General features: G+C 45.4%; 1 protein-coding gene across 7 annotated transcripts in view; it reads left to right on the top strand.

The window, feature by feature from the left end:
* The window catches only part of AASS (aminoadipate-semialdehyde synthase), a 162,699-nt gene that overhangs the window by 64,004 nt on the left and 85,692 nt on the right, over positions 1-13,003 (top strand). For all 7 annotated transcript variants that reach the window (XR_015061478.1, XR_015061477.1, XM_085894301.1 and 4 more), the window contains one exon: positions 8,267-8,389. Coding sequence is in view for 5 of the 7 variants with exons in the window: in XM_085894301.1 (XP_085750427.1) it covers positions 8,267-8,389 (123 nt within the window). In the remaining 2 variants the exon portion in view is untranslated. The remainder of the gene's footprint in view (positions 1-8,266; positions 8,390-13,003) is intronic.

Genomic DNA, 13,003 nt, shown 5'->3' with positions numbered 1-13,003 from the left:
GGCCTCCCCAACGAATAACATCTCCGCCAACCAACGCGATGGATTCTCGACAAACAAAAAAAGATAACAGCTCCATCTTTCTCCCTCCCCCCCCCCCCCGTGCGCCGGGAAGGAGGAGGGGTGGATCCAGCCTGGGTAAAGGGTCAAAGGTGAAGTAAGGGAGGGCGCTGATTTCGGGTGGAAAAAAACCCACCGCGGCCCCACCCCTTAGGGGCAAAGCTCCGTGGCGATAAAAGGGCGCTTGGAGACGCCGACGAGAGAGTTGAGGTGGGGGGAGGAGACGCCGACCAGCAGTGGAGGAGAGGAGTCGCCAGCAGTTGAGTCTGGAGTCTTGAGTCTGGAGTCTGGAGTCAGGAGCTGGTGGAGTCCAGTCAGGTGGTAGCGAACCAACGAGGGTCGCCCAGCGAGTCACCACGAGGGTGGCAGGTAACCAGCCCGGTCTCACGGAGCTCCTTCGGTCTCCAAAGCTCCACGAACATTAAAGGCCTATGGTTCCTGTTCTGCCCTTTCCTTTCCTGGGGTTTTCTTTGTATGAATGTTGTGGCGCCGTGTCCGCTAAGTAGAAACTGTTAAGTGCATGTACATTAATCAATAGATACGGCTGCAGGTCTTTTGTTTGCTTGTGTCTTGTCCCTACTCCCATACATTGCATACGTGTTTGTGTATATCTCCATTGCTTCATTGACTGCATACGTGTGACAAATAAATGTCATCGTTTAAATGTTCACCTGCTCGTTGCGTCCCCTTCCTCCAATGAGCTGCTGTGATTACGTAGGGAATATTAGCTGGCTTTTAAATAGCCGATAAAGTAATCGGATCCGACGGGGCTTGGCGACATACAACCGCTCGGTAAATCGCAAACGGCGCGAGCTGCGTACAGCAGCCGTATCCGTACGGGTCCCATCGAGGTGTAAATCCCCGGCATTTCTGTCTGCGCGCATACTTAAGTAAATCGACAATTCGGCGATCGGACCCTGTCGCGCGTGAACTGAAGAGTTGGCTGATTTATGGTGTGGTTAAAAACACACCCGTAGATAGACTTTGGCGTTGATCCGAAGGCTGCGACTAGGATTGCCCGTCCAGTGGGCGCGCGGCCGCGATTAGCTCAAAGCGGTCGCTCGCACGCCGAACGGGTGGAAACCACAACAATATATGACAAATTATATGTGTGTGTGTATATATATATATATATATATATATATATATATATATATATATATATATATATATATATATATATATATATATATATATATATATATATATATTTTTTTTTACAGATTTCCGCCGGTTCGGCGTGTGCACGACCTTTTCAGCCCAATCCAGGCCGCGCGTCCACCGAACGCGACAATCTAGTCGTAGCTTCCGGACAAACGCCGAAACCCAGCTACGGGTGTTTTTAATACACCATAAATGAGCCAACTATTCTGTCCGCGCTACAGGGTCAATCGCCGAATTATCGATATACCTAACTATTCACACGGACAGAAATGCCGGGAGTTTATACCTCGACAGGGCCTGCACGAGAACGAGCCGCTTAAGCGGCTCGTTCCATATGCGAATTCCAAGCGATTTTAATTCGCCAGATCCCGTCGGACCACATTATTTTATCGGCTTTGTAATCAGCCAGCTAATTTCCCAAACGCGTCATGGCAGTCAAAGGAGGAAGTGATGCAACGAGCGGGTTGACATTCAAACAATATGGTGTTTATTTTCACCCAGCACGTAAGCAGTCAATGGGGAAATCGGGGACAAGGCACGAGTAAAAGCCTACAGCCGATGCCTATTATGCAATGTACATACAGGCACTTAACAACAATTCTACTTAAGAACAAGGCGCCACAGACTTTCATGCAAAACCCAAGAAAGAAAGAATCGGGCTCGTGAGCCTTTAATGCACTCAGGGCCGAGATGACTGGAACATACCCTGAGATACCGGGCCGGCTTCCTGGCCACCCTCGTGGTGACTCGATGGGTCCTTTTTATCGGCGACCCCTGGTGTCTCCGTTCGGCCCGGTGCGTCGCGAACGCGCCAGTCACTTGGGTGGCTTGATGAGCAGCTTGTACAGTTCTCCTCGGTCGTCTGGCCTTCACTGCGGCCTGGCCTCGCCGACAACGCGATGGAGGAGCAAAGAGGTCTTGACCCCGGCTTCCTGCTGGCGAACCTTCCAGCAAACGAACTCCACTGCTCTCATCAGCTCCCACAGGCTCTCCAACCCTTCCACTCCAAACTCTAACGGCTCAACTCCTGCCGGTGGCTCAGTGTCTCTCCAATGGCTCTCAACTAACCGCTCTCCAACCCAACCAACACAACAACACCTTGTCGGTAAGCAAACGTGGCCATTTATAGCCCCAAAGGGAGGGGTCGCGGTGGGCTTTGCCACCCAAAATCAGCGCCCTCCCCCTTTTCACCTTTGAACCTTCACCCAGGCTGGATCCGCCCCGATTAAACGCGGACGTGGTGGAAATCACCCTGATCACAAGCGGACATGTTGGAAATCACCATCAAACGCGGACGTGGGTTGTCGTTGTTGTTGTTATTGCCAAAAGAAAAGATAAAGAATAACGGCTAACTCAAAGAAGCACAGCCCGGCACACGAATAAATCCCTTTCTACATCTGTGGGGAAATCTAATCTGGAACACACACTTACTGAAATAACTGACCTCTGGGGAACCTGACTGGTGTTCTGTGAATTTCCACAACCGTAACTATATATATATATATATATATATATATATATATATATATATATATATATATATATATATATATATATATATATATATATATATAATTTATTTATTGGTTTGGCCCTATCTCTCAATTGTGAAGAATCACTTGAAAATTTAATAATTCTCGTTTCCGTATCTATATTCGGATTTTCACCAAAATCGAATTGATCTGTTCTTGTCACACACCCAACCTGTACACCAAGTTTTGTCCGAATACGTTGATAACTTTTTGAGATATCTTGCAGACAAACAGACAGGGGGGAAACATAACCACTGTTCATCTTCGGTAGTGGAGGTCACAAAAAAACTACATAGGAGTCGACACGCAATACGAAAAACAATCGATGCAAACAGAGAACACAAAGTCGACAGCAACTCAGACTAATCTAGATAGGATGATAGGATGGCCTGGAGGTATGCACAACTAGCCTTGATGCTGTCTTGCCTGGGTTCGTATCCTGACGTTGCTATAAACTGTCATCTGCCAGCATTTTTTTGGTGGATGTTTTTTGGGTTTTTTGACTAGTATAAGACTCATATAAGAGTATTGTCAAGACTCGTATAAGAGCTGACACACACAACTTATAACAAAGGGAGTAGGAAACAAGAGGGAAGGGAGAGGGAAGCACAAAACAGTTGGGAACAGAGACATTAGGAGATCTGTGGAAGGGAGAGGGTAGGGTACACGGGTTAAATAAGTTGGATACTACAGGGACTTTCAAGAAGGAAAATAGAGAATTTGAAGGAGGTGGATTTGGGGTGAATTAGTGGGGGTAGAAAAGATCATGGTTTTGGATGGGGGAAGATAAGGGATGGTGGTGAACGGCTGTTTTGAAGACCTGGAGGGAAGAGTGGGATTGCAGAGAGTGTGGGAGTTTGTTCCAGAAGTGGGAAAAAAGAGAAATGAAAGAGTGAAGGTGAGCAGTGATTCTTGATTTTGGTAGCTTCACCAAGAGGGGGTTTCTGGCAGACATTGAGCGCCCTGTGGGAATGTAGGGGGAACAGAACACAGACAGATTGGGGGGGGGGGGGTGAGGCAGAAGAGGAGATGGTAGAAGATAGAAAGATGTTAAAGATCCCGCAGTGTTCTTCGCGAAGAGTAGGCGAGCTATCGCTGGCACCATGAACAAATTACAAATTCCTGCCCTAACCAGCAGAGAGCATTACATCAGTGGCACAGCCGTGCCCTGAGCTAATGATACTACCCCGCAGCCTTGTGCTGCATACGAACAAATGAATGATTCGAATAAGAGTTCATTGGCATACCAAACAGGTACTGCCTCATAATTGATTATGCAAATAGACTTTTAGGCACATGCAGTTTGATAAACCCTGCAATAATTTGATTAGTCTGGTTTATGGTTGCTGGCAGTGGAAGCTTTTCTTCTCTTTTCCAAGTGACCTGGTCCAGAGTTAGGTAAAGCATTCCGGATTTGACTCTGCTGCCGTCGATTGATGTTCAGTTTTGTTTGAGTTTATCGTTTTTACCGATTAGGCAAAGGCGTTATTTTTTCAGGTTGTCTGTCTGTGCGTCATCAGTTTTTTGTTACCACGATCCATAACTTGTGAAACATTGGGATTTCAATCAGACATGGAACAAAGTATGTACAGCACTTGAAAAAAAAGTATGAACTGCTTAGATTTTGTGGACGAAAGATCAAAGGTTATGCAATGCATCCTTTAATGGAAAATCATGTTGCAGACTATAACTCAAGTTAGAAGCATCTGATGTTCTCTCTTTTCTCTCCACGTGACCTTCAATGTATTTCATGGATAACTTCCAAACCTGCACCCCACGACTCGCACCCTTCCATCTCGTCTGCAGTTATCAAACCGATGCTCTCACCCCTAGTACGACGAGTCCAGTCGTATGAGTCCAGCCCCGAGTACGATGAAGGCATTTGCCTTCAAGCAGCTTGCCTTCTCTTCTGGAAGGCAAATCTGACTGAAGGCAACCTCAGATCATTCCCCAAAGCTTGCAACAAGTGTGCGTTCATTCTCAGGAGAGCTCTACAAAACAACATCTGTCCAGCATCAAGGCTGAACTTTCAATCCTGTCTTCTTCCTCAAAAACCTGGTAGCATCTTGTCAAGTCTGTCTCTGGTGTGTGCCTTACCCTCTATCTTCATTCAATTCAATTGGCACAATGGCTGACACTGCTTGTGAGAAGGCCGAAGGCCTTCATTCTGTGGTTTTTTTCCAAATCTCTTATACCTAACCCTCACTCCCAAAAAATACCCGACGCTCTCGCATCCAACTGCTCCTGGACACTGTGTCTTTCTCTTATGAAAAGGTAGATGAGTTTCTGCCAACCATAAACTTTGATTTTACAATAGGTCCGGACGGCATCAACGCATGTATCCTAATCATGTTTTCTGCGGCTCTTGCACATCGATCATCTTTCTGCTCTGTTCGCCCTATCATTTGCTGTAGGTCACTTTCCATCTTCTTTGAAGTCATGCAACATCACTGCAATATACAAACATGGTGCAAAAAAAATCTTATGAACTGCAGGTCTCTAAGCTTACTTTCAATTATAAGCAAAGTCATGGATCCATCATTGTAGTTGACATCAAATCCTTCCTTTTCTCCAACTTGCCTGATCTCAGACCATCTGTTCTGATTCAGATGCGGTCATTCCACCCTGAACGTGCTGCTTCAGTTCTCCCAACAATTGAAGCAGCACGTTCAAATCTCTTCAATCCCAGACATGAGATCAGGACCCTCTACTCGGATATATCTCGAGCATTTAACACAGTCTGGCACCAACCTTTCTCTCCAAACTCTCTGCCTACAATATTAAAGGCTACATCCTCTCATGGTTTACTGACTTCCTCTACTCCAGTAGTCAGAATATGTCTCTCAGCAGGATAGTTTAATCTCCTTTCCCTGTTGAGGTTGGAGTGCCCAATGTCAGTGTCTTGGGCCCAGCCATCTTCCTCATATTCATCAACGATTTTTCTGATTTTCTGGAAAATCCCACACAACTCTGTCGATAAGTACACCCTCAGCCATAAAACCTCTCATTCTCAGATAGGCACGTAGCAGCCTCTTCCTTCACTCCATACCTCGATAGAATCAGGAGCTGGTTGGTACAATACTTGGAATATGTCTTTCAATCCTGACAAATCTCCCACTCCCACTCTGTCTCTGAAAGGACTGTCTGGTGAACCATCCCATCTACTTCCTTAACAAATGTTTGAAGAAGTTGAGTCACTCAAATTTTGGGCCCCAAAATCACCCAGGATCTTTCTTGGACAAACCATACTGTATATCTAAGTTGGCCTCCAAAGTAAGCTGCCGATTGGGCATACTCCATTGTGCAACGTCTCAGACCTCAGACCGGCAAGCAGCAGCTTCTTCGCTCACTGCAGATCTGGATAAAATCACAAACTGGTCCAACACGTGGAACATGTCTTTCAATCCAGACAAATCTCACACTCTCACTATGTCTCTTCGAAAGGACCGTTTACAAAACCCCCCCATCCACTTTCTCAACAATCCTCTGGAAGAAGTCTTTTCTTTCAAGCTTCTAGGTCTCACTATCTGCCATGACCTTTCCTGGGAAAGTCACATTTCCAACCTCGCCTCAAAAGCCAGTCGCCGACTGGGAATCCTCCGTCGTGCTAAGTCCTTCCTCGGCCCTCTTGAGCTCCTGACCACTTACAAAGCTTTTGTCCATAGCCTGATGGAGTACTGCTCTCCCCTCTGGGCTGGTGCTCCTGCCTCCCACCTTCCTCGGCTTCACGCTGTCGAAACCAGGGCATTTAAGATCATCGGCATCTCCCGCAATGAAGCTGAGTCTTTGGGCCTCTCACTCAATCACCGCAGGTTGGTCGGTGATCTTTCTGTCTTCTACCGACTCCTCTCCAGCCTTGCCCCCCCTGCTCTCTCTGCGATTTGTCCCCACCACATTTCCACAGGGCGCTCAAGGTCAGTCAACAACCCCCTTCTGGTAAAACTACCAAAATCACGAATCACTGCTCATCTTCACTCTTTCATTCCTCTTTTTTCCCGCCTTTGGAATAAACTTCCTCACTCTATTCTTTCCCATTCTTCCCTCCAGGCTTTCAAAACAGCTGTTCACCACCACCTCTTATCTTCCCCCATCCAAATCCTCGATCTTTTCTACCCCCGATAATCCACCCAAGCCCACTTCCTTCATTTCTCCTGCTTTCCTTCCTGAAAGTCCCTGAAATGTCCATCTTCTCTTCGCCATGTTCCCCGTCCCATCCCCATCCCTCTCCCTTCCACAGTTCACCTAATGTGTCTGTTCCCCACTGTTTTGTCCCTTCCACTCCCGCCCCTCTTGTCTCATGCCTCCTTGCTGTGAGTTGTGTGTTAGCTCTCATACGAGCCTCGACCAAGGTATACAAAAAACGAAAACAAAAAAAAAAAAACGTCTTTTCTTAGCAAATTCAAACTTTATCAGCTTGCAAGGCCCTCATCCACAACTCAATGGAGTACTGCTCCCATTGGGCCGGCACTTGCCCCTCACACCTTGAATTTATTTATGTTGTGGAAACCAAGTCTCTCAAGTTCATTGGACTCCCACGTGATGAAGCTGAGTTTCTGGGACTATTACTCTTGCATTACAGACAGGTCGGTGGTCTCTGTCTGCTACTACCTCCTTTCTGGTCTTCTACCCTCTGCTTTTTCCTTGCTCTGCTTCTCCTTTTCCTCAGGCTATTCAATCTCATTCTTCTCTCCAGAACTTAAAGACATGTTCAACACCATCTCAAGTCATCCACAATTCATACTTATGGTCTTTATCTACCCTCAATGATACTCCCCTAGCCCACCCCTTCCTTTCCAGGTTGTGTTCTCTACAACTCTCCCTCATCATCTTTAGTTTTTGTTCCATTTGTTTCTTCCCTGGTCTTCCCTTCCTTTTCTTGCTGCATTTGAGCTCGTATCCAGCTTGTTCACACGGAATGTACGACTCCCCCCTCTCTTTAATGTCATTCCTCCCTGTGCCCAATGTTCCTCCAAGCGTCCCTCTGTTATGTCCCTCTTCCTTGCTGTTGATTTGTTTTTCTCCTCTTTCCTCTCTGTTCCTTCTTTTTACATTATGTTCCAATCCATTCTGTGTGCCAGCTCTTCCCTGAGCCTCGATTTTTTTTTTTTTTGAACAAAACAACACCAAACAGTTTTCACTCTGCATATTGCAGCTTGGGCTGATCAGCAGGGTCTGTTTCTGCAGGAATTTGTCTGCCTGAAGTTCTACTCGAGGCCAGAATCAGTATTGCTGCTGAAAACAATGCAATCTGATTATTTGCAATTGATGTTATCATTAACAAGTGGAGATATTGAGAAAATGTGTGACCACCGAATAGAATGATTATTGTCATGAAGACTGCTTGTTCATCATTATTATCAATTATGTAATTTACTCCTCTTTTTCTTGTGAATGGTAAAAGTCAAACTGCTAAATTTTGATCCTTATTGTCATGTAACATTAGATATTGGAAGAGCTATCAACAAGCAATTGAAAGTGACACTGCTTTTAATCTTGAATGTATCCTTTTGCAGAATGTTGGCTATTAGCGACATCTCGTCAGATGTTAATGGTTCCATTGGTTTCATGTCTCAATGCACCACCATCGATGAACCATTCTGCATCTATCACCCAGACAAGGGAACAAAATATAACTGGTAGGACACGATTATATTGTTGAAATGTTATTTTTTTTTTTTTTGCCAATCTGGGTTCTCCTGATACCTCGGATGATGATGAATTTGGTCTATCATTTGATTCGTTTCCAATGTTGTTGAACATCAGGATACCTTCGAGATGGTTTTAATTATATGTTGGTTATTTTTATACTATCTTCAGATGGTCAATGCTTTTGGCTGTTTTTTTATTCTCTATGTTGTTGTTATTCATGAAATTGAATGTTCTTTAGTCCTGATATTTTTTGCCTTGTGCCTGATGTATCGCTGGTTGGCTTAAGATCTTAAAGGTCTTGAGTCCAAGCCGCTGCCGTTCCACAAAAAAACACCAATTGGATCAACTCAGCCTGTCATCCTTCCGAGGTCAGCAAAATAATACCAGATCAAGGAAAAATGAGCCATCCGAATATCCTGCGCCACAGTGTTGACCCATCCACGATTATGCAATCTCGCAAATGAAACTGCCAGCTGTGATACTGGAGTGGCGACCCGTCCAGGATTGTTCTGTTTCGGGAATTTAACTGCCAGTTGTGATATTGGAGTGGCGACCCATCCAGAATTGTGCTGTTTAGGGAATTAAACTACCAACTGTGATATTGGAGTATACCCATCCAGGATTGTGCTGTTTAGGGAATTAAACTACCAGCTGTGATATTGGAGTATACCCATCCAGGATTGTGCTGTTTCGGGAATTAAACTACCAGCTGTGATATTGGATTGGCGACCCATCTTGGATTGTGCTGTTTCGGGAATTAAACTACCAGTTGTGATATTGGATTGGCGACCCATCTTGGATTGTGCTGTTTTGGGAATTAAACTGCCAGCTGTGATATTGGAGTATACCCATCCAGGATTGTGCTGTTTAGGGAATTAAACTACCAGCTGTGATATTGGAGTATCCCCATCCAGGATTGTGCTGTTTTGGGAATTAAACTGCCAGGTGTGATATTGGAGTATACACATCCAGGATTGTGCTGTTTTGGGAATTAAACTGCCAGCTGTGATATTGGAGTATACCCATCCAGGATTGTGCTGTTTTGGGAATTAAACTGCCAGGTGTGATATTGGAGTGGCGACCCATCCAGGACTGTGCTGTTGAGGGAATTACACTGCCAGCTGTGATATTGGAGTGGCGACCCATCCATGATTGTGCTGTTTCGGGAATTAAACTACCAGCTGTGATATTGGAGTATACCCATCCAGGATTGTGCCCTTTCGGGAATTAAACTTCCAGCTGTGATATTGGAGTTTTCCCATCCAGGATTGTGCTGTTTCGGGAATTAAACTACCAGCTGTGACATTGGAGTGGTGACCCATCCAGGATTGTGCTCTTTCGGGAATTAAACTTCCAGCTGTGATATTGGAGTATACCCATCCAGGATTGTGCTGTTTCGGGAATTAAACTGCCAGTTGTGATATTGGAGTATACCCATCCAGGATTGTGCTGTTTCGGGAATTAAACGACTAGCTGTGATATTGGAGTATACACATCCAGGATTGTGCTGTTTTGGGAATTAAACTGCCAGCTGTGATATTGGAGTGGCGACCCGTCTAGGATTGTGCTGTTTCGGGAATTAAACTACCAGCTGTGACATTGGAGTGGTGACCCATCCAGGATTGTGCTCTTTCGGGAATTAAACTTCCAGCTGTGATATTGGAGTATACCCATCCAGGATTGTGCCCTTTCGGGAATTAAACTTCCAGCTGTGATATTGGAGTTTTCCCATCCAGGATTGTGCTGTTTCGGGAATTAAACTACCAGCTGTGATATTGGAGTATACACATCCAGGATTGTGCTGTTTTGGGAATTAAACTGCCAGCTGTGATATTGGAGTATACACATCCAGGATTGTGCTGTTTCGGGAATTAAACTGCCAGCTGTGATATTGGAGTGGCGACCCGTCCAGGATTGTGCTGTTTCGGGAATTAAACTACCAGCTGTGATATTGGAGTATACCCATCCAGGATTGTGCTGTTTGGGGAATTAAACTACCAGCTGTGATATTGGAGTATAGCCATCCAGGATTGTGCTGTTTGGGGAATTCAACTACCAGCTGTGATATTGGAGTATACCCATCCAGGATTGTGCTGTTTGGGGAATTAAACTACCAGCTGTGATATTGGAGTATAGCCATCCAGGATTGTGCTGTTTGGGGAATTAAACTGCCAGCTGTGATATTGGAGTGGCGACCCGTCCAGGATTGTGCCATCTCGCAAATGAAACTTTCAGCCCCCTTGCAGCCCTGTGTGTCTGATGGCATGGAAGCATCGGCGGCGGTGCTCATTGGTATTTAAAATAATATTTTATAAAATATGTTGTCATAAATATTGTAGTTTATTGCATTGAAAGCTTAATGAATGACATGTTCACTGGTCGTACATTTATGATGTCCGACAGGATGGTATGGAAGATAGCATTCATCTTTGATCTGTCTCAAGTGGGTTTGATTGTCTTTGCGACTGTAAACTGTTGGAGTTGCTATTTGCTGGTAGAGCGTTGCATCGTAGTGGTCGTATGGCAGCTTATCTGCCGGGGTCGCTATCATTTCTTGAAGCGTGACTGTGTCGCTGATGCAGTGCCCCTCTTCCAGTGCACACACTGGAACTGGTACTCATTTCGCCGACCTTGGAAGGATGACTGGCCGAGTCAACCTCCTGGTGTATTTATTCAGTGGCCAACGGGGCTTGAACTCAGGTCCCTAGGATCCCAAGCCGCCACCCTAACCACTGAGCCAACACCAGGCTACAGCGTTGAATCAATTAGTGTGCTCTCCATCTGATGGACATCTCAACCTGTGGACTTCTCTCCTCATATTGTCGTGTCCAGGGGATTTTCTCTGACCTGGATGGATAGCCGAACGATTTCCCTTGGAGGCGAACAGCCGAGATTCTCAGGAGAATGTGGCGCGCGTGGGACGGGAGGGTGACATAGGCACGTTGCAGACAGAAGCACAGCGCAGGGGTTTGTTCTCGAACCCACGACAATCAGACATCACAAGCAACTTAAATAAATATGGGGTTTCGTGAAAATAAATCAAATGTTTACAATGGTAATAATTCAAAGGGTAATAATCAAAACGGTACATATGGTAAACTAAATCTAATTTTGAGGCTGTTAGGGTAAACTAACGAGTCCTGCATCCAGACTTTAAGACGGACAACGGGCAGAATAATCAAAGAAAAATCCCTCCTTTATCCTGGCACTTAGCTGTGTGCCCAGAGATGAGTTTCTGGAGCTTGATGTTCGACAAACCGATTTGTCACTGTGCAGGAAAATGCACCCAAAATGGCGCCCAGCTACTCTCTGGGTGGGAAAATTGTCCAGGAGGCAATGCGGGCGGCGATACTCAACACCAGGGCTCAGAAACTGCCATGCAACTTCTTTGGTCGATCGCATTTGCCGACGCCACTGCTCTGCAAAATAGTGCCATGTCCTTCCATGATGGCACAACAGGAGGCTTCGAGGCTGATCTCACACGATCCAGCCAACAGTCAATGGCCAGGGTCTTGCTCCACCACGCAAGCCAATTCGCCTCAGCACAAACACAAGAATCATGCAGTCTCCTTCACCATGTCGAGGGAAGCCAGCCGTCATGCCCTTCTCTTTAACCGCCGATCCTGCCTCTCTCGCTTCTGTCCCGCTCCGAACCTCTTGTTCCGACTGCCTTCTTGTCACACAATGCGAGACTCTCATCCGAACCCTATCCTCCCCCCTGACATCACACCCATCAATCATCCACTCCGGAGATGTGGTTTGCTGGTTGTCACCCCTGCAGGCGGGGTTTCTTGCCTGCTTGGACGTGCAGCTCGGATATTGTTTCAAGGACTTGATCCCTTTTTATCACCGGTCTTGAAATGCAAAAACATAGGAAATGGTCACAGGGGCAATCACTTACTGGGAGAAATTATCCTTTAGCCATAACTAATTTAATACAGCACCACCCCCCCCCCCCATGTGGTGACACGTAGCACTTAACCTCACAGTTTCACTACTTAACTTACATCGAGATGTCTCCTACACATCCTCGGACCAAGCAACTCTATACAATCCTATCTTTCCTCTGAAATTCCTCCATCTACCCCACAAACATAACAGTATTATGTGGTTGATTTTAAAGGTCCCATAGTGCATTTTAACAGAGTATACTGGGTGTAGTGTTTTACAATTTGCCTGAAATCACAAAATCTATTTGACTGAGCAGACCAAAAGACGTGGGTGAATTAATGATGCATTGTTTACTCCTGCGGTGCAAAGTCAAAAACCTGCTTTCTACTGATTTACATGCAATTGATCTTCCTTTGTTTTTCACCACTTCAAGCTTTAATGTATTCAAGACTGCACGGAAGAAGTTTTGTTTTTTGGATTAATACTAAGTACCACCATTCTTTATCTTGACACTTGCTACTTCCTCTGTTGTGAATATATAGACCACGGAATCCAGTTAAGCTGGTGTTCACCAAGATTTTGTTTTTGATTTTTACAACTTCAAGCTTCACAGACATTTCACATCAACATGCTTCGTGATGGTCTACATTGGAGAAATGGACATTTTTATTTTTCTTTCTCTGAGTTAGGGTATTAGACTTGGTAGTGCA

This window comes from Eptatretus burgeri, chromosome 9, assembly GCF_056783735.1.
Source record: "Eptatretus burgeri isolate ZD-2024b chromosome 9, Ebu_testis_v1, whole genome shotgun sequence".
Taxonomy (NCBI): domain Eukaryota; kingdom Metazoa; phylum Chordata; class Myxini; order Myxiniformes; family Myxinidae; genus Eptatretus; species Eptatretus burgeri.
This window is presented reverse-complemented; position numbering and strand designations above follow the sequence as displayed.